Source organism: Dipodomys spectabilis, unplaced genomic scaffold (genome assembly GCF_019054845.1).
Source record: "Dipodomys spectabilis isolate Male_0828 unplaced genomic scaffold, ASM1905484v1 ptg000231l, whole genome shotgun sequence".
NCBI classification, from domain to species: domain Eukaryota; kingdom Metazoa; phylum Chordata; class Mammalia; order Rodentia; family Heteromyidae; genus Dipodomys; species Dipodomys spectabilis.
Genome location: NW_024870908.1, coordinates 3,076,112 through 3,098,708, shown reverse-complemented (window position 1 = coordinate 3,098,708; position 22,597 = coordinate 3,076,112). Strand labels below are relative to the sequence as shown.

Here is a 22,597-nt window from a genome sequence, read left to right as displayed (position 1 = left end):
CTCAACCTCTCCCTCCTCCACGTCAGCTGATTTTCTGATCTTATTCTCCCCCATCCTTCTCGTGACTCTTCCTCCCCAGCACACCTTCCTCTATTTCCATTTCCCCAAACTCAGAACTGTACCATGTAGCTCCCGGAGGTGGTCGGGTGTGTGATGCCTGACCTTTAGGAAACCACACGATTTTCAAGTTGAGACATCCACACATGCCCAGCAGCAGCTGGGCATCGGTTGCTCATGCCTATAGTCCTAGTTACTCAGGAGGCTCTGAGGATCACAGTTCAAAGCCAGTCTGGGCAGGAAAGTCCATGAGACTCTTACCTCCAATGAACCACCAGAAAAACCACAAATGGTGCTGTGGCTCAAATGCTAGAGCACTTGCCTTGAGCTGAAGAGCTGAGGGACAGTGCCCAGGCCCAGAGTTCAAGCCCCATGACCACCACCCCCGCCCCCAAAAAAGAATCTAAGCAAAAAGAGACACTTGAAGAATTAACTCCTTTAGTATGCCAGTGTGAACAGTTTGCTGTGCAAGGTTGCACAGCAAGGTTTCTCTGATTTGTCTTTTTTTTTTTTTTTTGCCCGTTCCCCACCCCAGATCAGTAAAATGGCCCCTGCTAACCTGTCACACCCTGACAGTTGTAGGCAATGCAGGGAAGGCACGTCCAGGCTCTTGGCTGAGGTGGGCAAAAGCTTCTGCTCAGGTCAGAATGACCTTTGTTGTTCTGTGAGTGCAGAAAGGAATCACTCCTGACCTGCAGTGAAATGAGCAGGAAAAACACCATAGGAGCGTCAGCCTGGAGTGCCCTGTGAGGTGCTGTGTCCATCTCACAGATGGGAACACTGAGGCTCTGGGAGCCAGCTGTCACTTCAGAGCGCTTTCCTCTGCTTTGTCTTGAGAGGCCTTCCTTGGGAACTCTCCCTCTGGGTGTGCCAAGCCACACAGCTTGCTTGAGTGGCTTTCTGCTTGGGTCCCCAGTGGCTCTCATACCCTGTCTACTTTCAATGTAGGTGACATACCCCAGGCCAGCCAGGTATTTCCTGGCACTGGTCCTCCTGTTCAGAGCCTCCCAAAGTCCCCAGAGCGGCCGGGCTCCACCAGCCCCTTTGCTCCATCCACGGCCGACCTGCCCAGCATGCCCGAAGCAGCGCTGACCTCCCGTGCAGGTGTGACAGGTAGGAAGTAGGGCTGGGTTCTGGGGCGGGCCACGCCTCCGGAGGCTCCACAGACTGAGTTGCCGCAGAAAGAGGCAGCTCCTGTTTGGGGCGACCAGTGGGAGGGAAGGCCTCTGGAGCAGAAGGTGTGGATGGGTTTGGGGCGACACCGTGTGGTGAGACAGTGCAGCCTCCAGCAGAAAGCTGACCCAGGGCTCGTCTTCGGAGGTTACACATCCCACTTCTTATGCCAGTGCTGGGGTTTTTCAAACCTTCAGAACAAGTTTTGAGAGTAGAGCTGTTGGCAATAAAGAGGCCAGCCATGGCCAGGCCACCACCTTGTGGCCTAGACTTGGGCTCTGCCCTTGGGACACTCAAGGCTGGCTGGAGGGCCCCCCCCCAGCCCTAAACGCCACCATCTTCTCTCTCTACAGAGGATGACATGTCACCCTCCCCACACCAAGGGGCTGCAGAGGTCTCTGTCAGTCTCCCAAAATGGCCCGGTAAGTGGTGGTGGGCGCCCTCTGTCCCGGGGCTGATGTCCAAACCCAAATCTGGCTTCACGTGGCTCCTTCAAGCCATGCTTGCTGAGCTCTGGTTAGCCAATTCACATAGCGCTTGTGAGCCCTGATGGGCTCATGCAACCAGTGCTTGCTCACTTCTGATTGGCTCCTTCACCCAACATTCACTCCGCTGTGACTGGCTGAGTCCCTCTCAATCTCTCTTGTTGACTTCACTGCCATCATTTCAGCATTCACGCTGTCATTCACTTGAGCAGCAGGTGCGGAGACCCTGCCCCTCAGGAGCCCTCGCACCTGAGAGGCCCTGGCCTTGGTTGTGAGGTGGGGGTGTGTGCAGGGCTGAGAGTACAGAGGAGGGATGGTTGTTGTCAGAGCAAGTAGATGAAGGAAGTGCATGGGTGCAGAGCGATGGAAGTAGGCAAGGAGTCAGCAGGGAATAAGAATGGTAAGCAGGCATGGAGGCGCACCTCTGTGACTGCGGCACTCAGGCTGCTGAGGCAGGAGAATCATACGGGGGAAGGGGACACACACACACACACACACACACACACACACACACGGAAAGACGCCAGGGCAGAAAAGCTGATGAGGCCCTTCTTTACCACATCTGAGTAGAGAGGCGAGGGCCTGCCTACTGGGTGGCATGGGAGGCTGAGAGGAGGAGGATTTCAGCTCCAGGCTGGCACAGGCAGGAAAGTCCTTGAGACTTCATCTTCATCAGGGGAGGCTGAGCGTGGTGACAAGTACCTGTGATCCCAACAATAACCGGGAGGCCTGGAGGAGGCAGATGGCCGCTCCGGTGTGCTGGGTGGGACGCTAGACCTTATCTCAAAAGTAAACCAGAGCGAGGCACCGGAGGCTCATTCTGTGACACCCCCCCCCCCTCGTTGGGAAGGCTGAGATCTAGAGGATCTTGATTTGAGGTCTCCACACACACACATACACACACACACACACACTCCCATGCAGAAAACTTTTCTAGGCTCCATCTCCAAAAGAACAAAAAACTAGGGCTAGAGACATGGCTCAAGTAGTAGAGTGCCAGTCTAGCAAGTGCCCAGCTCTGAATTCAAACTCCAGTACTGCCAACTCATGCAAGACTAGTAATAACAGTAATAATAATAATCGATGAAACACAGGGCTAGAGCATCGGAGACATAGCTTAGTTGTAGAGTGCCTGCCTAGCAAACCCCAGTTCAAATCCTAGAAGTGCCAGAACCTTCCCCCAAACCAGGAGTGGCTGAGGATGAGTAAAATATGGGTGTGGAATGAAGGAAGGAAGGAAGGAAGGAATGCACTATCCATGAAAACGGAGAGGAGCGAGAGGAGCTGGCAGGAGAAGGTGGCGGGCGGTGCTGTCCACGCGCTTCCGGTCCTGACACCACGTCCCCCCTGTCCTCGGCAGGGCCCGTGGAGCAGTTCTGCCGCTCTCTCCGGGACAGGTACCGGGCTGAGCCTGCGGGCCTGGATGGCCTCCTGGTGGACGTGGACCTGGTGCGGGCCAGGCTGGAGAAGGGCAGCAACAAGAGCCAGGAGAGGGAGCTGGCTACCCTGGACTGGGCAGAGCGACAGCCGGCCCGCGGGGGTCTGGCCGAGGTGCTGCTGTCCACCAGTGACCGCCGACAGCCGCGAGAAACGCACGTGATCGCCGTGCTGGGCAAAGCCGGCGTGGGGAAGAGCCACTGGGCCCGAGCAGTGAGCAGGGCCTGGGCGTGCGGCCAGCTCCCCCAGTACGACTTCGTCTTCCACGTCCCCTGCCATTGCCTGGACCGTCCGGGGACCACCTACCGCCTGCAGGATCTGCTCTGCCCCGCGGGCCTGCACGCACAAGCCCTGGACGACAGGATCCTCAGCCATATTGTGAGGCGGTCCAACCATGTCCTGCTCATCCTGGATGGCTTCGAGGAGCTCGAAGCCCAGGACGGCTCGTGTGGACCCGTGTGCTCCGAGCCCTGCTCCTTCCGCGGGCTGCTGGCCGGCCTGTTCCAGGGGAAGCTGCTGCGAGGCTGCACGCTGGTCCTCACCGCCCGGCCCCGGGGCCGCCTGGCCCAGTGCCTGAGCAAGGCCGACGCCCTGTTCGAGGTGCCCGGCTTCTCCGCCGAGCAGGCTCTCACTTACCTAAGGCGCTACTTTGAGGACACGGGGGCCACCGAGGACCAGGAGAGGGCCCTGGCGCTCCTGAGGGAACAGCCATTTCTCTCCAGCCACGGGCACAACCCCGCCGTGTGCCAAGCCGTGTGCCAGCTCTCCAAAGTGCTGCTGCGGGCGGGCGCCGAGGCCCAGCTGCCCTGCACGCTCACGGGACTCTACGTGGGCCTGGTGGGCCCCGCCGCCAGGGACAGCCCCCCGGGGGCCCTGGCCAGCCTGGCCGAGCTGGCCTGGGAGCTGGGCCGCAGGCACCAGAGCACCCTGCGGGAAGACCAGTTCCCCTCGGCCGAGGTCAGGACGTGGGCCGTGGCCCGGGGCTTGGTGCGGGCCGCCCCGGGCGCTGTGGAGGCCGGGCTGGCCTTTGCCAGCTTCCCGCTGCACTGCTTCCTGGGGGCCCTGTGGCTGGCCCAGAGCAGCGACATCAAGGACAAGAAGCTGCCGCAGTACCTGGCGCTGACACCCAGGAAGAAGAGACCCTATGACAACTGGCTGGCCGGCGCCCCGCGCTTCCTCGTGGGCCTCCTCTTCCAGCCTCGCGCCCGCTGCCTGGGAGCCCTGCTGGGGCCCGCCGCCGCCGCCGCCGGGGCGGACAGGAAGCGGAAGGTGCTCACGAGGTACCTGAAGCGGCTCCAGCCCGGGAAGCTGCAGGCGGCGCGGGTGCTGGAGCTGCTGCACTGCGCCCACGAGGCACAGGACCCCGGGATCTGGCAGCACGTGCTGCAGGGGCTCCCCGAAAACCTCTCCTTCCTGGGCACCCGGCTCACGCCCCCCGATGCCCACCTGCTGGGCAGGGCCTTGGAGTCGGCAGGCCGAGACTTCTCCCTGGACCTCCGCAGCACTGGCCTTGACCCCTCGGGCCTGGGCAGCCTCGTGGGACTCTCCTGTGTCACACGTTTCAGGTGGGGGCAGGCCGTGGCCGGGCGGGGTGCACTTGGGGTGCACAGACTCCTTCCACGTAGGAAGCGGCCGGGGTGGGGGCGTTCTCCGCGACACGTGACGTCCTGCCCCACACCAGCCACTGAGTCATGTCTGGCTGGGAAGGCTGGTTTCCTCCCTCCCCTTCCTCCCTCCCTTCCCCCATTCCTCACCCCCGGCCCCCCCTCCACCCCCGTTCTCTTCCCTCCCACCCCACTGTACTCGGCCCCCAGGCGCGTCTCCACAGCCCTTCAGCATAGTCTGTCCCCCCCCGAATGAAGTCTGAATCCCTTCATGCACCCATTTAAGTCCTCCAATCTGCTTGAACACGTCAGCGTATTTCCCCAGAGAAAAAGACTGCTCCCCCATTTCCTCCTAACCATATTTTACCCAGAATGTAGCAGTGAGCTTCCTAGTAGCCAAAGGGAAAAGGGGAAATGAAGCCACGGTGAGAGTTTTGAGAAAGGAAGCAGCAGTCAGGGTTTGAGTGGTCTTGGGAGGTTTCTGGAGGAGGAAGGAAAGCGTGCGTGTAGGTAGGAGGTGCCCTCGCCTCCCCGGGTCCCTGCGCCTGGGTCTGAGGCCCTCCCTCCACAGGGCCGCCTTGAGTGATACCACCGGGCTGTGGGAGTCGCTGCGGCGGCGTGGGGAGACCCCGCTACTCTGTGCGGCGGAGGAGAAATTCACCATCGAGCCCTTCAAGGCCAAGTCCCTGAAGGACGTCGAGGACCTGGGCCACCTGGTGCAGACCCCGAGGTGAGGGGTGTGGATGGGCGGGGCCCACGCTGTGCAGATGGGGTGTGCCCCGGCTCTGTGCCCCTCCCCCTGGGCACCGCCCGGCTGGGGTCTCAGTGGCAGTGGCCACTGAAGCACAGCTGCCACCCCGCTACCCCTCTCCCCATTCAAAACCCGCCACCACCCGGCTCACGCCTGTCATCCCAGCTGCCTGGGAGGCCAAGATCCCGAGGAGCGTGATTTGAGGCCACCCCCAGGCAAGTGAGTGAGACCCATCTCAACACACAAGCTGGACATGGCAGTCAGTCCCGAATCTCGGGAACATGACAGGTGTAGGAAGGAGGGTCAAGATCCCTGGCTAGCCCTGGTAAAACTAGAGACCCTCCCTGAAAACTAAGTAAAAGCGAAAAGGACCCGCCAAGTAAAGCCCCGAGTTCCAGCCCTGGGTACTGAAAAACGACCACAGCCCAGAAACACGCGGGAGCCTGCCGTGTGCTGAGCGGCCCAGGACCTGCTCAGGGCCTACTCTGAGCCTCTCCCTGAGCCTTGTGGCCCTGAGGCCCTCCTTCCTGGTGGAGGTCAGCGGCAACCCAGGGAAGGCGGTTGCCCTGGGGGATTTGGGGCACGCGCAGGGCCCAGCCTGCGCCCCTGACATCCCCGTTCCTGTTCCCTGCAGGGTGACACGTTGCTCCGACGACCCGGCCAGGGACCTGCCTGCCGTCCGAGACTTGAAGAAGCTGGAGTTTGCGTGAGTGGGGGCCGGGGTCTCGGGTTCCTTCTGCCCCGTGAGCTGGTTTTCGGCCAGCAGAGACTTGGGGTTCCCAGAGCCTTTCCTCCCCTCGGGCCGGGCCTGCGTGGCGGGGACCGGGCTTGAGGGGACAGGGTGAGACGCAAGCGGTCAGTGCCAGTTACACCTGCATCCCACTCATTCCTGAGTTGGCTCGCTGTGCACACGCGTGTGCTCGCTCACACGCATACACAGGCTATCCTTCCCCGGATGAACCGTTATCTCCTCATTGTAAGAACAGGACACTGAGGCCCGGGGAGAGTAAATTGTTTCCCTGGCTCCGAGCTCACTCATAAGATGTAAACTCAGTCTTTGATCCTGGCTAGGAAGGGTACAGCGACTCATGCCTGTAATTCCAGCTACTTTAGGAAGTGGAGCTTGGGAGAGTGGAATTTTCAGTGCAGCCCTGGCCCCCCCCCCAAAAAAAAAGTTCCTGAGACTCCATCTCAACCAACAGTCCAGCTACTGTGGTTCACATCTGTCATCCCAGCTACACAGACATAGGAAAGAGAACTGGAGTCTGAAGCAGGCCTGGGCCCAAATCTCCATGAGATTCTATTTGAAAAATAGGTAGAGCAAAAGGAGTTAGAGGCATGGCTAACGTGGTCAAGTGCCTGCCTGCGTTCAAAATTTAAAAAAGAGGGGAGGAAAGAAAAGGGGACAAGGGAAGAAAAAGCTGTTCCCCCCACAGGTGATCAGGCGTGGGTCCCAGGCCCGGCCGCTGGGCCCTAGTCCCGGGCATCCCAGTGGCCACATGAGGAAACTGAGGCCCAGCCAGGCTGAGTGGCTTGCTCGCTGTGCCCAGTAGATGGCGGTCCCCCCATCACTGTCCCAGTGCCCCCAAAGCTATGTGCCTTCCTCCCTCCCCCCTTCCCTCCCTCCCTCCCTCCCTTCCTTCCTTCCTTTCTGTCTATCTGTCTTTCTTTTCTTCCTTTCTGCCATGGGGCTTGAACTCTGGGCCTCGGCATTATCCCTGAGCTCTTCAGCTCAAGGCGAGCGCTCTACCTCTTCGAGCCACAGCGCCACTTCCAGTTTCCTGGTGGCTCATTGGAGATAAGAGTCTCTCGGACTTTGCTGCCCGGGCTGGCTTTGAACTGTGATCTTCAGATCTCAGCCTCCTGCGTAGCTAGGATGAAGGTGTGAGCCACCAGCCGGCCTCGCTTTTGTTTTCAACAGCAGATGAAGTGCCACATTTGTGTGGGGATAAAAATATCCCTGAGAACAGGAAATGTCTGCACACAGTCTCTGAGAGCCCTTTTGGGCTTAAAAAAAAAACAAAAAACCAAAAACCAAAACCCAACAAACCGTGCGCTTCGCTCGGAACTGCGCTCCGGGGAGCAGCAGCCTGCCACCACGCCACCACACCTGAGGCCAGATGCCCTGGAAGCTTCTGTGTGAGGAAGGAAGGATGTGGGCACCCCACGGACCTCTTAGAGCTAGAACCCCACATGGGTCCCCCGTCAGGGTCCCCTGTCACCAATATCTCCCGTGTTCTCACTCACTCCACTCCTGGATGGCTTTGAACCACAATCTTCAGCTCTGAGCCTCTGGAGGAGCTGGGATTACAGGCATGAGTCACTGATGCCAGACTCCTTATTGTGTTTTTTTGTTGTTCCCCATGAAGTCTGAATGTAAACTCTGGCTCTGACTTAGTATGAGTTAGTCTCTCTGTTCCACGGCTTCCCTAGCTATGAAACAGGGCGGGGTGGGGTGGGGTGAGGTAAAAAGAGTCTTTACTCAAGGCTACTAGAAGACTCTTCGTGTGCCTGGCATAATGTATGTCCCACAAAGTCGTCTTTGTCATTAAGATGCAAAGGCCCTGGGCGGGGGGAGGGGGAGGGCGCGCCTGTGGCATTGCCAGGGCTGAGAATTGCCTTGGCGCAGGGTGAAGGCCGAGAATCCAGCCGGCCTCTTGGGGAACTTTGTGGGATCTGCTCAGGCAGGTGTGTGGGGGGGGGGCGGGCGCAGGTGGGGGGCGGGGAGGGAGGGCACAGTCTAGCCTTCCTGACTTGTCTCTGCCCCCTTGGGTGGTATTGAAGAAGGACCCTATTCTTTGCCTCCTAGATTGGGCCCTGTCCTGGGTGCCCAGGCCTTCCCGAAGCTGGCGAGGATCCTTCCCGCCTTCTCTTCCCTTCAGCATCTGGAGTGAGTGCCCACTCTCCCTCCCCCCCCACCCCCCACCCCCGCCCCAGGGCCAACCCCCCCCCCTCGTGCACAGCCCAGCCCGCCCACCCCAGGGAGAATGCGTGGCTGCTTCCGTGACCTCCCACGCTGCTCTAGTTCTGGAGCGGGGGGAGGGGGGCAGAGGCAGGGCCCCACCTCACAGTGTGGTTCCAAGCTGGGCTCCGGGGCTGCAGGCTGGGCCTCGTCCCCTGGCCGGCCAGCTGGTGCCCCTGGGTGACGGAGGCCTACTCCCCGAGGCTCATGAGGGAGCTATCAGGGCAGGAGGAGGCTCAGGTGGGACTGGCAGGGTCGGGGGGCTCCTGGCCACTGGCTGACACCCCTGTCTGATCCCCCCCCCCTAGCCTGGACTCCCTGAGCGAGAACAAGATCGGGGACGAGGGTGTCGCGCAGCTCTCGGCCACCTTCCCATGGCTGAAGGCGCTGGAGACGCTCAAGTGAGTCCTCCGCCACGGCATCTCCTGTCCCCCCCCCATGGGAGCCCCGAACTGACGTTGGGTTCTGCCACCCTCCCTTCCCCCTCCAGCCAATCACACAGGCACCCAGCTGTCCATCTGGTCATTGCTCGCTCTGTCTGTCTGTCAGTCCGTCTGTCTGACTGTATCATCTATCACCTACCTATGGTCTTGCCGATCGAGGTTGCAGGCCACCCCATGAGCACATGGGGCCGGGGGGTGGACGCTGGGGTGCAGGCACACACAGGGGCTCAGCCTCCCCTCGCGGTGTCCCGCAGCCTCTCCCAGAACAGCATCACCGACGTGGGCGCCTGCCAGCTGGCGGACGCCCTGCCCGCCCTTGCCGCCACCCTCCTGAGGCTCAGGTGAGTGGGGCCCCGGCTGGCCTGGGCCTGCGGGCCGGGGAGGCCCTGGGGCTGCCCTGGCGATCCACACTGCCCCAGCTGCCCACGCCCTGGACACAGGGCCAGCAGCACCCGGGGGAAAGTCACCTGGTTCTCAGGCCCTCGTTTCCCATCTGGAAAGGGGGAGCCATCCCAGTGGCCGAGAGGAAGCTCTCCGCCCCGGGTGGTAGATAGGGTGTGGATGCAGGACAAAGCTTTTTCTGGGGTCCCCAGATAGTGGCTTCTTGGGGGAGAGGGTGACCCACACACCAGCCGGCACTGGTGCTGCCCCCTGCTGGTCAATCTTGGTATAGCACTGCTTGCTTGCTTTTGAATTGAGGCAGAGATGAAGGAGCTGTAGCAGAGTCCCATTTGTCCAGCATGGGAGGGACCCCTGCTGGGAGGGACCCCCAGCGGGCCCCAAGCCCTCCCCTGGCACTCCAAGTCTTCCCCACCTTGTGTCTTCCGCAGCTTGTACAATAACTGCATCTGTGACAAAGGTGCCGAGAGCCTGGCACGCGTGCTCCCCGACATGGAGTCCCTGCGGGTGATGGAGTGAGTGCGGGGGGGGGGGGGGCTGGGCTGGGGGGGGGCTGGGGCCTCCAGGGGCCTCAGGGGAAGGGCTGGTCCCAGGGCCAGGCCTCAGGATCGCTTCCTCTCCCCAGTGTCCAGTACAACAAGTTCACGGCTGTGGGTGCCCAGCAGCTGGCCGCCAGCCTGAGGAAGTGCCCCCACCTGCACACGCTGGCGTGAGTCTTGCTGGCCTCAGGGCCCTGTGCCGTCAGGGTGTGCTGCTGGCCTCAGTTTCTCCACCTGGGAGAGGGGGGCGGGGCGGCGTCTACCCCGGGCTTTGCGAGCTTTAGCCAGGACGGCACTCACTTCCTCCTCAGTGCTTCCCGGGGTGCGCTGACCACCACGCTGCTCCTTCCCAGGCAGGAGGGCTCGCTTGCATGCAGCTCACACGCCATTTAGGGGGTTTTGTGTAGTTCGAGACAGGGCTGTGCCAGCCCCGGGATGACTGAGGCTGGCCTAGAACTCCCAATCCTGCTCCAGCATTTTTCTGGTTAACTGGAGATACCATCAAAGGTCTTACTGAATGTTCTGTTGATTATGCAATAAGAAAAATCGTATACTAAGTAAACGTTCTGATTAATCAGAGCGCCCCTCCAGGTAGGGATCGGTATTGCACGTTCTGCGTGACTACAGAGGGGAAGGAATGGACCTGAAGAGCCAGAATCCTGTCACCAATGTGTCACCACAGTGTCTCCTGTCCAACCCTGACACCAGCACTTTAAATCTCCTCTGGTGTGGTACTGGGATTGAACCCAAGGCCTCCTGAATACTGAGCATTTGCTCTATGCTCTGGCCCAGGCCCCCAGCCCTTTTGTTTGAATTTTGCTTCAGAGACAGGGCCTCCCTGTCAGAGCTAGCCTTTATCCTCCCGCCTCCACCTCCTGCGTGCCGGGCTCACATGTGTGCTCTGCCGTGCTTCACGACACTGCTTCAGATACCTCTCAGCTACTCACGGTGTCTTCTGCCCGGAAGGATGGGCCTTGTAGACCCATTTGATACGTGAGGAGGAAGGCACCGAGCAGTCATGAATATCTTTGAGGTCCACAGCAAGTCAGTAACCGGAAAAGGACCATGGGTCTCATAGGCCTCTGCCTTTCTCACTGTTCTCACAGTGGTCTGTGGCCTTCCAGGGGGAGGTTGCCAAGCTTCTGGGCTGGGTGGGAGGAAGAATGGGGTGACCCCCCTCCTTACCTGGTACCGGCTCCCATCCCCACAGCATGTGGACACCTACCATTCCCTTTGGCGTCCAGGAACATTTGCAGCAACTGGACTCGCGGATCAGCCTGAGATGACCTGGCTGTGCCCCGAACAAGGTGACGGGGGTCCCGGGGAGGGCACCACAGGGGAGGGCCCCGGGTTGCCGGAGCTCAGGGTCCTGGTGAAGCAGAACGCAGGCAGAGAGGGCTGGAGCCTCGGGGACGCGGGGCCTGGGCTCCGCACGCACGTGGAGGGGTCTCCTGTCTCCAGCTGGGCTCCTGCAGCTCTTCCCCCGCTCGGGGACTCCAGGCTCCCAGGCTGTTGGTCACGGTCAGGCTGAGGGACCGGAGGAGGACAAGCCCAGCTGGGCATGCAAAATCCTGACTTCCTCTATTGTTGTTTGTGATCAGGAAGTCCTTCCTCTTTTTTATTCTTCTACCCGGTCCTAGGGCTCGAACTCAGGGCCTGGGCACTGTCCCTGAGCTTCTTTTGCTCAAGGCTAGTGCTCTACTATTTGAGCCACAGCGCCACTTCCGGCTTTTTTTTTTTTTTTGAGGGAGGGAATTCATTGGAGATAAGAGTCCATTGGACTTTCCTGCCTAGGCTGGCTTTGAACCAGGATCCTCAGATCTCAGCCTCTTGAGTAGCTAGGATTATAGAGACATGAGCCACTGGCTCCTGGCTTGGGAAGCCCTTCCTTCTGACTTAAGTCATTCCTGCTGCTGTTTGGCCTCTTGGCTGCTTTTGTTGGTCCTGGATTTCCTGCTGACCTCTGAGTTTCCCGCTCCCCTAGGAAGACGACTGTCCCTTCTCCCTGTGTTCTTTATAGTCACTCCCCGCCAGCGCCAAGGCCCCCTCCTGAAGCTCCTGCCTTGCCTCTCTCTCAGGACACTGACCACACTGGACTTTGACCTGAGGACTCGCACGCACGGCTGGCTGTTCTCTGGGCGCTGTCCTGTGAACCTCCTGGCTCTCAGTCCCCATCGGCTCAGTGTTGGCGCTGCCCAGCTGCAGAATGGACCCACCTCTGGCTCTGCCAGCAGACCTAGCCTGGCGCCAGACTCCTTTGATCCCAGGCAGATGCCAGCTCTGCTCAGCTGCTCTGAGCCCCGGCAGAAGGTGGCACCTGATAGGCTCTGCAGGTCACGCTGGAGGCGGAGCCCTTCCTGTGGGGCACTCCAGCAGTCCTGGGCAGGCCAGAGGGAGAGGCCGAGGCAGCCACACGTCTGCCTGCCTAGGCCTCAGCCTGGCAAGCGCACGTTGTCCATCATCATTGACCCCAGCCAGACACCCCGACAGGCCCCGTTTGCACTCGAAGGGACCCATGACCACCCTGGCCTGCTGGTCTCCAAATACGATGGGGTTCCATGGCAGCTGCTAGGTCTGGCCAGAACACTGGACCAAAGCCAGGAAGCAGAGAACAGTACACTACTGGAGGCAGGAGATGGCCGGCCCATCTCCCACATCTTCCCTTTCAGACACGGCCAGCAGGTGTGGCCTTGGGTTTTATGCCTCGATTTCCCTTTGGGGTGCCTGCTGTGCTGGGTTTAATGTGAATGAAGTCACCTGCCTGTCAGGGCTGAGCGCATGTGCAGCGGGGCAGGCCTCGCGGGGCCGGCTCCCCTGTGCCCAGGGCGTCAGCCAGGCCGTTGGGATCTAGGCTGTAGCCATGCAAAGGCCTCTTGGCCTGCAGGTGTGGGTCAGCTGCTCAGGCCCCAGAGCTGGCTTCATGGCCTCTGTGCCCAGCTCCCCACGTTCTTACGTAAGTTACTTCTCTGAGCCACATCTCCACGTCTGGCTTTTTGTTGGCTGATTCTAGGTAAGAGACTGACAGGGTTTCTTTCTGCCCAGGGTTGGCTCTGAAGCATGATTCCCAGAGCTCAGCCTCCTGAGTAGCTAGGAAGACAGGCGTGGGGCCTGAGTCATGATCTGGCTCTGTTGCCAAGCTGGTCTGGAACACACTATGGAGCTCAGACTGACCTCATACTCAAGATCCTCCTGCCTCGGTCTCCTAAACGCTGAAACTACAGACGGGCATCACCATGCCCGCCCCCCCTCACCACTCTCTTACCCTGGTGCACATGGAAGGCCTGCTCCACAAATGAGAGGCTCCAAGCCAACCCACTCACCCTGTGCTCCCCTCCTTCCATCACCTGCACCTGAAGTCTCTGTGCAATTCAGGCCACTTCCACGTGGCCACGAGGCCTTTCCCACCACACCCCAGGGCTGTCTGTGGTGTGGCAGGCAGAAGCTTGGCAGGGGCCAGTTAGGGCTCCCATGCCAGCCTTCCGGGGTGGACGGTAAATCCCACCGGGTCTCCGACTAGGAGGCCTCCGGCCCGCCTGTCCTTGATCACGAGGTCCCCTCTTCTAAAGTTCAAAGAAAAACCAAAACCCAGTTGCATACGTTTTTAATGGAAACAAGTCAGCCTCCTAAGTATTGCTTTAACAGGTTGATCGAAGTCAAGTATTGATGTGACTCACATTTTCAAAAATATATTTCTGGCCAATATACATCGGCAGCATTCGCAGCCCGGGTTCCCAACCCTACCAAGCTAAGGAAGAACAAGCACTTGAACGGCCAAGTCCACTTCCCCTGGGGCTGCAGCTCCCTGCCCCCCCCCCCCCCGCACCGCTCTCATGGGGTTCTCTGCAACTCCCCCCTTCGGTCCATCACTACATCCAGGGGCCCACAGCAGGAGGTGTCTGCTCCCATGGGGGACACGGGCAAGGGGCTGAAATGCAGAACAGGCAAACTGGCTGCGTTCCTGTAAACATCACACCAGCAGGAAGTCACGAGCCCGGTGCAGGGTGCAGTCTCCGGATGCCCGTGGCCTTCCTCGCCTTGGCACGTGGTCCCGACTCTCCATCCCCCTCGTGGTTCAGGATAGGAGCTGCTGGGTTGGCACAAAGCTTCCGGGGAAGCAGGCCTGCCAAGAAGACAAAGGAGGGGTCACCAACGGAAGCACTGGCCAGCAACGGGGCATCTCAGTCCAGCTCCACCCCGCTGCCCACGGCTGCCTGGGTGGCACTGGGCTTCAGCCACAGAAGGTGGTGGGGTTTTTTTGGACTGGGTTTGAACTCAGGAGTAGACAGTCACTGTATGCTGAGCCATGCCTCCACCCCCTTTTATTGCTGCCATTACTTTTCAGATCAGGTCTTGCATTTACATTTGAGCCAGGCAATCCTGCAGACTTGGAAAGACAGAGTGCATGCGCACTGTATATCGAGCTTATTGGTTGAGATGGGGTCTTCACTGGACTTGGACTGTGATTCAATCTCTGCCTCCTGAGCAGGTAGGATTGTAGTCCCAGGCTTCCATGACTTGCTCTGAAGTACTTTTATCACATGTGGATTTTGACTGAACTTGTCACGTGGGGTCAGGTGTGGAAGCCCTATTTTCTACCTGCATCATCGTGTAGGCATTCAAAAAGCTTGGGGCTTTGGGGCCAGCTATGGTAGTGATGCTCATAACCTCAGCTACTTGGCAGGTGAAAGTAGGTGGGTGGACAGCCCAGGCCAGCCTGGACAAAAGCATGAGGCACCATCTGAAAAACCAGAAACGCTGGGGGCGTGACTCAAGTGACAGAGCACTTGCCTGGCAAGCGGGAGGCCCTGGCTTTAATCTCCACTAGTGCCAAGAGGGAAAAAATTGGGGGAGGGGGGTCGGAAGCATTTCAGCCATTCAGATTTTGGAGTATTTCAGCTATTCAGATTAGGGGTGCTTGCGCAGTATTTTAAATCAAGACACTCCCCCCCCCCCACCCCCCGTCATGACCATGAATAAAGCCAAATACCACTTGCCAAAGAACAGGCAGTGCTAAGAACATGGTGCAGGTCTTGCACCCTGTTCTGGGTCGGCTGCCCTAGCTATAAAAGGGGGAAAGCAGGAAGGCCAGGCGCACTGTGGATGGCCTCCACACAGCTGCCTCCCAGAGCAGAAGCTCCAGAGAGGAGGCCCGGGAAGCCACCTCACAGCGGGGTGTGTGGAGGCCCCAAGCCTCAGTTTCCCTCCCCAGCTAATGGAGCCCCTGGGCCCCACCCCAGCCAGCATCACCAGGTGATGCTCAAGGAGAAGCCATGGAAGTGTGGGAGCAGCAATTATTTTTCACCACCCAGCCATGCCTCCTGCCAGGAAGGAATCTGAGGAATGAAGTTCTGCCCTTAGGGCTGGGGTGACAGCTGGACACTGGCATCTCAGGACTCATCTGGTACCAGTGACCTCAATCTCCCTGGACTCCTGGGTGCCAGCAATCGGCAGAGCAAGGGAGCCACAGGCCAGGGATAGGCTTTGGGGCTAGAAGCCAGCACCTGATCAGACAACCTACAAACACTGGCCATGGCATTTATTTACATCAGTCAGCAACCCATGGAACTGGCGCAGGCCCTTGGTAGGTAATGGTACTGTCTTAAAGAGAAGGAAACCGAGGCTTAGAGAGGTAAAGCCACTGATCCAACCTTGGTGGAGCTGGAATTGAAATCCAAATGTGTGACCACAAAGCTCTAAGCAGCAATTGCAGAGGTGTGAGGAGCTAGCCCTAGGTATCATACACATGTCCCGCAAGCAGGCTGCTTGGGGATTCACAGTAAAGCCTTCTAGTTATATCTTTGGGGTTCATGGTCATGATTGGTTACATCAAGGAGAAAGTTTCAGGCTGGGTAACACACAGCACACATGCACCAGTACTGGGGCTTGACCTTAGGGCCTCTCACTCTTGCTTGGCTTTTGTACTGGAGGTTGATGCTCTACCACTTGAGTCCCAGCTCTGTTTATGGCTTTTTGCTGATGAATTGGACTTGTTTGCCCAGGCTGGCTTTGAACCACAGTCCTCAGATCTCTGCCTTTTAGTAGCTAGGATGACAGGCGTGAACCACCAGGGCCCAGAGACATTCCTTCTTATCTGTGCCAAGTGAAGATGGTTCTAAGCTAAACCCACAGGCTCAGTGGCGGAGCCCAGCTCTAGCATGTTCCCGGCTCTGGGTTTGATCCCCAGCACGACTACAAAATAAGTAATATAAATAAATAAATCAATCAATCACAGTCTAAAGGTTTTTTTTTTTTTAAACTAATGCAGCACTAAAACTAGCACAATGCAACATAAACTATAATAGGGAAAACCATAGCTTGACAATGGAGTGACAACCAGCCACCACCTTGGCTGAGGGATCCAAGTTCCCATGCTTGGGTCACAGTGTTGATGGAGAGGCACCTGGGGTGACATTCTCTCTTGTCATCTTCCTGGCAAGACAGCATCCCCTGAATCTAACCCAGAGGACAAATCCCTGCCAAACCCAGCCGAGGCAGCCTACCAGATGCCAGGCAGGCAATGCCAGCATGTTGATGGCTCCCAGCTGCTCCAGCCTGAGGAAAGCCCCCAGTGAATGCCCAGGGCGGTCTAGGGCAGGCCCTGCACCCCCCCTCACCCCGCTTTCACTGCTAAGGGACAGTAGTAGAACAGATGTCACAGTCTGGACAAAGACGTAGACCAGACAATCCCAGGACTGCATCAGTGCACCGTGGTATATACGTATCATATAAATATGTAATATATAATTGTAATATATAATACAAATAATGTAAGATATATAAAAATATTTGTTCTATAGAAAAAGACTGGAATATTCAGGAAAATAGGGGCATAAGGTATGCAGCCCACTCTCAAGTGGTTTAGAAATATAGTCGCGCACATGTCTACATGCATTAACAGATGCCCGTGAATGTACTCACACCAAGAACCCAGCGGGAAGATGCAGGTGAAGGTGTATAGAAATTGTTGGCATTCTTCTTGACACACACTATTCTATAAACGTGGAATTATTCCAAAGTAAAAATTTGTAAGAAGCCAGGCACTGGTAGCTTATGCCTGTAATCCTAGCTACTCAGGAGGCTGAGAACTGAGTATCTTAACCAGCCTTGGGCAAAAAAGTCCATGAGATTCTTATCTCTAGTTAACTGCCAGAAAACTGGAAGTGAGGCTGTGGTTCAATGTGGTGGAGCACTAGCCTTGAGCAAAATAAATAAATAAAAGCTCAAGGAAAACACCTAGGCCAAGTTCAAGCCCTATGACCAGAAAAAAAAAAAGTTTAGGGACTGGGAAGGTGACTCAGTGGTAGAATGCTTGCCTTGCATGCATGAGGCCCTGGGTTCGATTCCTCAGCACCACATAAGCAGAAAAAGCCAGAAGTGGCACTGTGGCTCAAGTGGTAGAGCGCTAGCCTTGAGTTGCAGAGCTGAGGGACAGCACCCAGGCTCAAGTTTAGGCTCCACGACCGACAACAACAAAAAAGTTTATTAGAGGGGTGAAGGCATGGCTCAGATGGTAGAGTGCCAGCCAATAAGACAAAAGCGTCAGCTACCAAGTTCCAGTCCTGCTCTCAGAGGAAAAATCCCAAAACTCAAAAAAAAAAAAAAAAAGTACAGATGAAGCATGTCTGGCATAAGGTGAGTTAGTGTTGATGGAGGGAGGCTGAGACACCCCCATGAAGTCCTCCTTCGCCTGGCAGGGTGCTGCAAACACTGCAGGCAGATGGCAGAGCCGGCTCTCCAGAGCTCTGGGTGGAGGGAAAGATCTCAAGGCTCCCAGGGCAGGAAAGTAGCGGCGAAGTCTGCCCAAGGGAAGTGCACACTCACACCTCCCTATGCTGGGGGGAGGGGGCTAGAACTTTTGCTCATGGAGGGGTGCAGATACATGGTGTGTTGAGCACGTTTACACTTCTCCAAGTGCTTATGCGCACACACTTGACCATTAACAACAGCAGTTAGGTGAAGAGCCATCTCCTCCCAGGGCAGATTTTCACGATCTGTTTATTGAAGAGGAAACTGAAAAAGGAGGTTGAACAGTGCAGCCAGTCATAGCGAGGCCTGAGATCTGAACCCAGGAAGTCTGAAGCTAGGGCGCTGGCTCTTCACCACCCTATAAGTGCCCTAAGTAGGCATCCAGTCAATGCTTAAGGGCTGAATTTGATAGGCCATACACTCAAGAGAGAGACGGAGCAAAAGTGAAGGCCCCTTTCAACTTGACCTCTTTACCCCACTGGCTGGCAAGTCCTTTGCCCTTTGCCAGCGCTTCCTGTCTTTTGTGTGCAGTGCACGAGTCCGGTGAGAATGAGTAAGAGAGAGCGAGATTTGATCACTGCCTATGGAGAGGGGCGTGGAGGCCAGGTTCCATCCAACCATTTCCACATCTTCCTTACATGGTTTTCCTGGGGCTAGCTGCCTAGTCCTGTACCCCTAGGTCAGGGCTTCCTGGGCCTCCTCCTTGCTTGGATTTGGGGGTGGAGGAGTGTGTGTCCTAGGCCTAAGTGGGGTATTTCACATAGCCCACCCACTTCCTGGGGCCAGGCCCTGTCACACAGAAAGCTTGTCAACGGTAACTGAAGAAACACTTCCCGGCATTTGTGCTCAAATAGCATTTGCTGTAAAAGATGTCAAAGCATTTGGGCTTTGGTGTTTGGTTGCGCGTATGCCAGTGTTTCCATTTGGAAGCGGAAGTATTTCTGTTGATATGCGGAGAGGATAAAATAAGACGTTCCTCACAAGACGCTGCCTGAAAGTCAGATGCTTGGCTTGGAGGTAGGTTCTTGTCAGGACCACAAGGGGCCTAGCACACAGTTCAGTAGTGGGACCAGTGTTTGTTGAGTGACTGAGTAACCGCCAAAGGATCTAGAAGCAGGGTGGTATATGGATTTGGAAGGGGGGTGGCCTCTGATAGGTGTCCTCAGCCTGCCCATGTTTGCCATCTTCACTGAGCTGCCCTCTGCCACTTCTGGCTGGACAGCTTAATGGCCTCCTCGCTGGCTTCCTGATGAAACACTTGCCCCTTTGGAGCATTCTGCCAAAGTCTTTGCAAATGTGGATCGAGGCCTCCCCTTCCTCCAGCCTTCCACTGGCTCACTGCTCATCTCCTGCCTGGTGTGGCTCCCTGCTGCCCAACACCGCCCCCTCCCGGGGACCACACTGGCCTCCTTGGGGTTGTGGACAAGCCAACTCTCCATCACCAGTTCTTGGCACCCAATAGCTCCCTCTGCCTGGACTGTTTTTCTCCGGATCTTCGTGTCTAGTTCCTTCGATCAGCCTGGATGCGTCATCCCTTTGAAAGGCCTTCTTTGACCCTCACTGAGCTGATAGACAGCTCAGGCACCAGGTACTGTTTCCAGTGTGAGGAAACTGAACGCACAGGGGGAGCTCGGGTCTTTTCTTGCGTGTCTGATTGTGGCTTCTGCTCGTTCTCCCTAGGCCAGGGTGCCCACGCTGCCTGCTTTGCTCATTGAGGACTGAAGGCTTGGATGGCAGCAGATAGGCTGGAGAGGAATGTAAAGCAGCTGGCCTAGGGCCTCCCCTTGAACTTGACCCTGCTCAACCAAAGATGATGTCTTAGGGGAGTGCTTTGCCCCCCCAACACAGCCACCAGCAGGTCTTGCCCAACCTCCATCAGCCTCTGCCACAGAGTGGACGTTTGTGTTCATGCCAAATTCTATATCCCCACAACGAGATGATGCTAGGAAGCTTTTGGAAGTGGTAGGTGAAGGGGGTAGACTCCTTGTGAATGGGATCTGTGAGAAAGAAACTGTTGTTTGAGCCATTCAGCCTATGGTGCTGGTTACTGGACCTCTAACATTAGCAAAAGATAGGCAGCTCAGGATAGGTGTAGACTGCCTGCCTGGGGCCCCTGCCCACTCTCATTGTTCCTCAGGCCCCACGCCTGGCATAACTCCAGCCTCATTGGGCTGTTGGGCTTTCAGCCAAGAAGTTCTACCTGCCCCAAGACCACTCCATGGACCCAACCGCTGCCTGGCATATGAGTTTTCTCTTATTGGAGCCAAGTGCTCTTCTTCCTGGTTCAGTGGCTCTAGCCAGTCTTCTTCCTTCCTGGACTTTCATTGCCCTACCTCTAACTTGCTGGGCACAAAGCTCCAAGAGGAAACCCAGAGCCAGGACTGTAACATCACGGTGCAATGATCCTGTGGTCTTCACCTGCTGACTCTACAGCCCCAAGGTCTTACAGATCCTGCAGATAAAGCCAGCCTGGGCCCCAGCGCCAGCCTGGTTCTGGGAAGGCAGCTTGCAAAGCTGGCAGCTCCTGCAGATCTGAGCTGCAGAACTGACGCCGGCCACCCTGAAATCTGACTCCAAATCAGCGGCAGATGCAAGGAAGTGCAGGCTTCTTTGCAGAAGACTCGCGGGACTGTGCCCCTTGTCCTCAATTCCCCAATCCAGTCCCCCCCCAGGAACTATGTTTCAAAGGTGATGGGTGCCTGGCTTCTTACCCCTTTGCCATCCTCAAATGTTTATCCTTTCAAGACTAGTGAGACTCTCCCCAAAGCCAAGGTCATTCATTATCAAGACAGGCTGAGGAGGGGCATGGAGGGGTGGGGGAAAGGAGGCTGACAGTTCTGCTCTAAACATTGAGCAAAGTTCAGGACTACCCCCAAATGTAATTTAGGCCCTAGGTCTTCCCTCTTCAACAGCTGTCTCCTTTGAGGAGAGCAGCTCTCCAGCCCCAGCGGAAGGCCTAACATAGATGGTCATTCCTGGCATCCAAATTAGACCTGGAGGAGATGCCTTAGGAGTCAGACGAGTGTCTGCCCTGGGGGCAACGTCCTCTCCCTCTCCCCAATCCACCCTCCTCCCGAAGGGGCACTTACAGACCTTGGAGGGCCTCCTCCTGGGGTCCCATCCGAGTCCAGAGGGTGCCCCCAACCAAGAGCAGCGGCATAATGAGGCCAGCAGGTCCAGGCTGAGGGTAGCAGGTCGTGGAGGGCACGAGGGGGTGGATAGCAGTCAAGACCCTTACTCCAAGTACCCGTCCAAGACGTCGAGTTCCGAGTCGGCCTCGTAGAGGCCGGAGCCGGGGTCGGAGAGCACGCCGAGGTCCACGAGCGCCTGGTCCAGGTCCTCGGGCAGGAAGACGAGGCCCACGTTGAGGACGATGTATTCCATGAGGAAGGCGTAGTAGAGGATCAGCACGTTGACAAAGAACAGGCCCACGTAGAACATAGAGGACGGCAGCGGGGGCTGCACGTGCGAGACCAGGGGGCCCAGAGCGTCCAGGTGGGCTGCGATCCGCGCGCCGGGCATGCAGGGGGCGGCGAGGGCGGCGGCCGCCGGGCGAACCCAGCGACCTCAGCCGCGGCGGCGCCCGGGCGGCCGGCGCGGGGGCAGCGCGGCCATCCGGGGGAGGCGCCCCGGGGGCTCGACCGAGGTGGCGCCGGGCCCCGGCTGGCCTCCAGGGGCGCGCGGCGGCCTCGGCGGACGCGCCGTGACCCTGCTCCCCGCAAAACGCGCAGCACGGGGTCAGTGCACCCTCAGAGCGGTCCGCACGGCCCCCCGATCGACTCGCTGAGAGGTGGGGTGCGACCCTCCGAGGCGACCCCGCGACGGTCCCGCTCCCACCGCGACTCAGCGTGTCCCGGCTGCCGGGCCTCCCGCCCGCCCCGGCGGTCCCTCGAACCCCCTCGGTGTCCCCGCAGGCCCAGCACCCATAGCTGCTGCCGCCGCGCCGCCCTCCTGGTTAGTATCCGAGCACCGCCTCCTCAGCGGGCCTGCGCTCATTGGCTCGCCGTTTCCTGCCTGTGTTGATAGGCCCGCGCAACTCCCGTGCTCATTGGACAGAACTGTCCTGGGGGGCGGGTACCTTCTAGCCCCGCCCCTCAGAGGGTGGGCGTTCAGCCTTGGTCTACGTTCATTGGATAGCGCCGTCAGGGGGCGAGCTCCTGTTTGTGAGTTGCTTTTCTGGAAGGGATCCGAGTTCGCAATTAGCGTCTGTTTCGCTCTGCGAGTCCCGAGATTGGAGGGGTTGTGGGGGTGCGGGGTGGGGGGGAGAAGGGAGCACAGAATGCAATTCAAAGTTGGATGGAATCACAAAGATACAAAAAAGGCTTCCTGTGTACTTTGCTAGGCTTGCACCACGACTCTTTGGAACTCAGAAGATTTTTCGATTGAAAATCGTCGAAAATCAGGAACATTGCCAAACATCACTTTTAATTCGTTTCCATGGGGTGAAGATCAGTTGCCTCTCCAAATTCCTGCTCGTTTGGAGGACCACCCTTGGAAGGGACTCTGCATTATTGGGTTTGAGAAGATCCAAGAGAAGAGAGCCCAGACAGGTCAATTCTTCCGCCAGTAAGGTTGCTTATTATTTCATTTTGCTTTGTAGTCCATGTTAATAACGATAATGATAATGATGATGCCAGTAGTTAAACAAACAACTAAGCAGTTCACAGTCCCACCTACAGGTCCTTCTGCTACCTGACAATCTTGCTGTTGTTGCCTAATATGCTACATCTAAACACACACTAAGGTAGATGCGTAACATGCATTCCTTAATTGGAGCCAGGCAAGGTGGTAGTCTATTTTGCCTCTTTTAACAGATGAGGAGGGCTGGGAAGGTGGCTCAGTGGTAGAGCGCTTGCCTTGCATGCATGAGGCCCTGGGTTCGATTCCTCAGCATCACATAAGCAAAAAGAAAAAAAGCCGGAAGTGGTGCTGTGGCTCAAGTGGTACAGCACTAGCCTTGAGCTGAAGAGCTGAGGGACAGCGCCCAGGCCCAGAGTTCAG

The 22,597-nt window shown here is 57.6% G+C and overlaps 2 protein-coding genes across 9 annotated transcripts in view; one reads left to right on the top strand and one right to left on the bottom strand.

Annotated features, from left to right (window-relative positions):
- The window catches only part of Ciita (class II major histocompatibility complex transactivator), a 32,012-nt gene extending 19,395 nt beyond the window's left edge, over positions 1–12,617 (top strand). For all 3 annotated transcript variants that reach the window (XM_042698435.1, XM_042698437.1, XM_042698436.1), the window contains exons 9-20: positions 1,006–1,170; positions 1,584–1,652; positions 3,076–4,717; positions 5,328–5,486; positions 6,142–6,213; positions 8,317–8,397; positions 8,778–8,870; positions 9,167–9,253; positions 9,743–9,826; positions 9,937–10,020; positions 11,061–11,157; positions 11,929–12,617. In XM_042698435.1, coding sequence (XP_042554369.1) covers positions 1,006–1,170; positions 1,584–1,652; positions 3,076–4,717; positions 5,328–5,486; positions 6,142–6,213; positions 8,317–8,397; positions 8,778–8,870; positions 9,167–9,253; positions 9,743–9,826; positions 9,937–10,020; positions 11,061–11,136 — 2,612 coding nt within the window. In that variant the 3' untranslated portion in view covers positions 11,137–11,157; positions 11,929–12,617. The remainder of the gene's footprint in view (positions 1–1,005; positions 1,171–1,583; positions 1,653–3,075; positions 4,718–5,327; positions 5,487–6,141; positions 6,214–8,316; positions 8,398–8,777; positions 8,871–9,166; positions 9,254–9,742; positions 9,827–9,936; positions 10,021–11,060; positions 11,158–11,928) is intronic.
- An 817-nt stretch (positions 12,618–13,434) lies between these two features.
- Positions 13,435–21,178, bottom strand: Dexi (Dexi homolog). Of its 6 annotated transcripts, none has more exons than XM_042698442.1 (2): positions 20,690–21,178; positions 13,435–13,970 (listed from the first exon to the last, which is right to left on the bottom strand). In XM_042698442.1, exon 1 carries the CDS (start codon positions 21,116–21,118, stop codon positions 20,831–20,833), a length of 288 nt encoding a protein of 95 aa, XP_042554376.1. In that variant the 5' UTR covers positions 21,119–21,178; the 3' UTR covers positions 13,435–13,970; positions 20,690–20,830. The 6 variants fall into 6 exon arrangements, with proteins under 6 accessions (XP_042554376.1, XP_042554375.1, XP_042554378.1 ...); XM_042698441.1 differs by having other exon boundaries at positions 20,686–20,831; XM_042698444.1 differs by lacking the exon at positions 13,435–13,970 and adding an exon at positions 15,843–16,039.
- Positions 21,179–22,597: the final 1,419 nt, after the last annotated feature.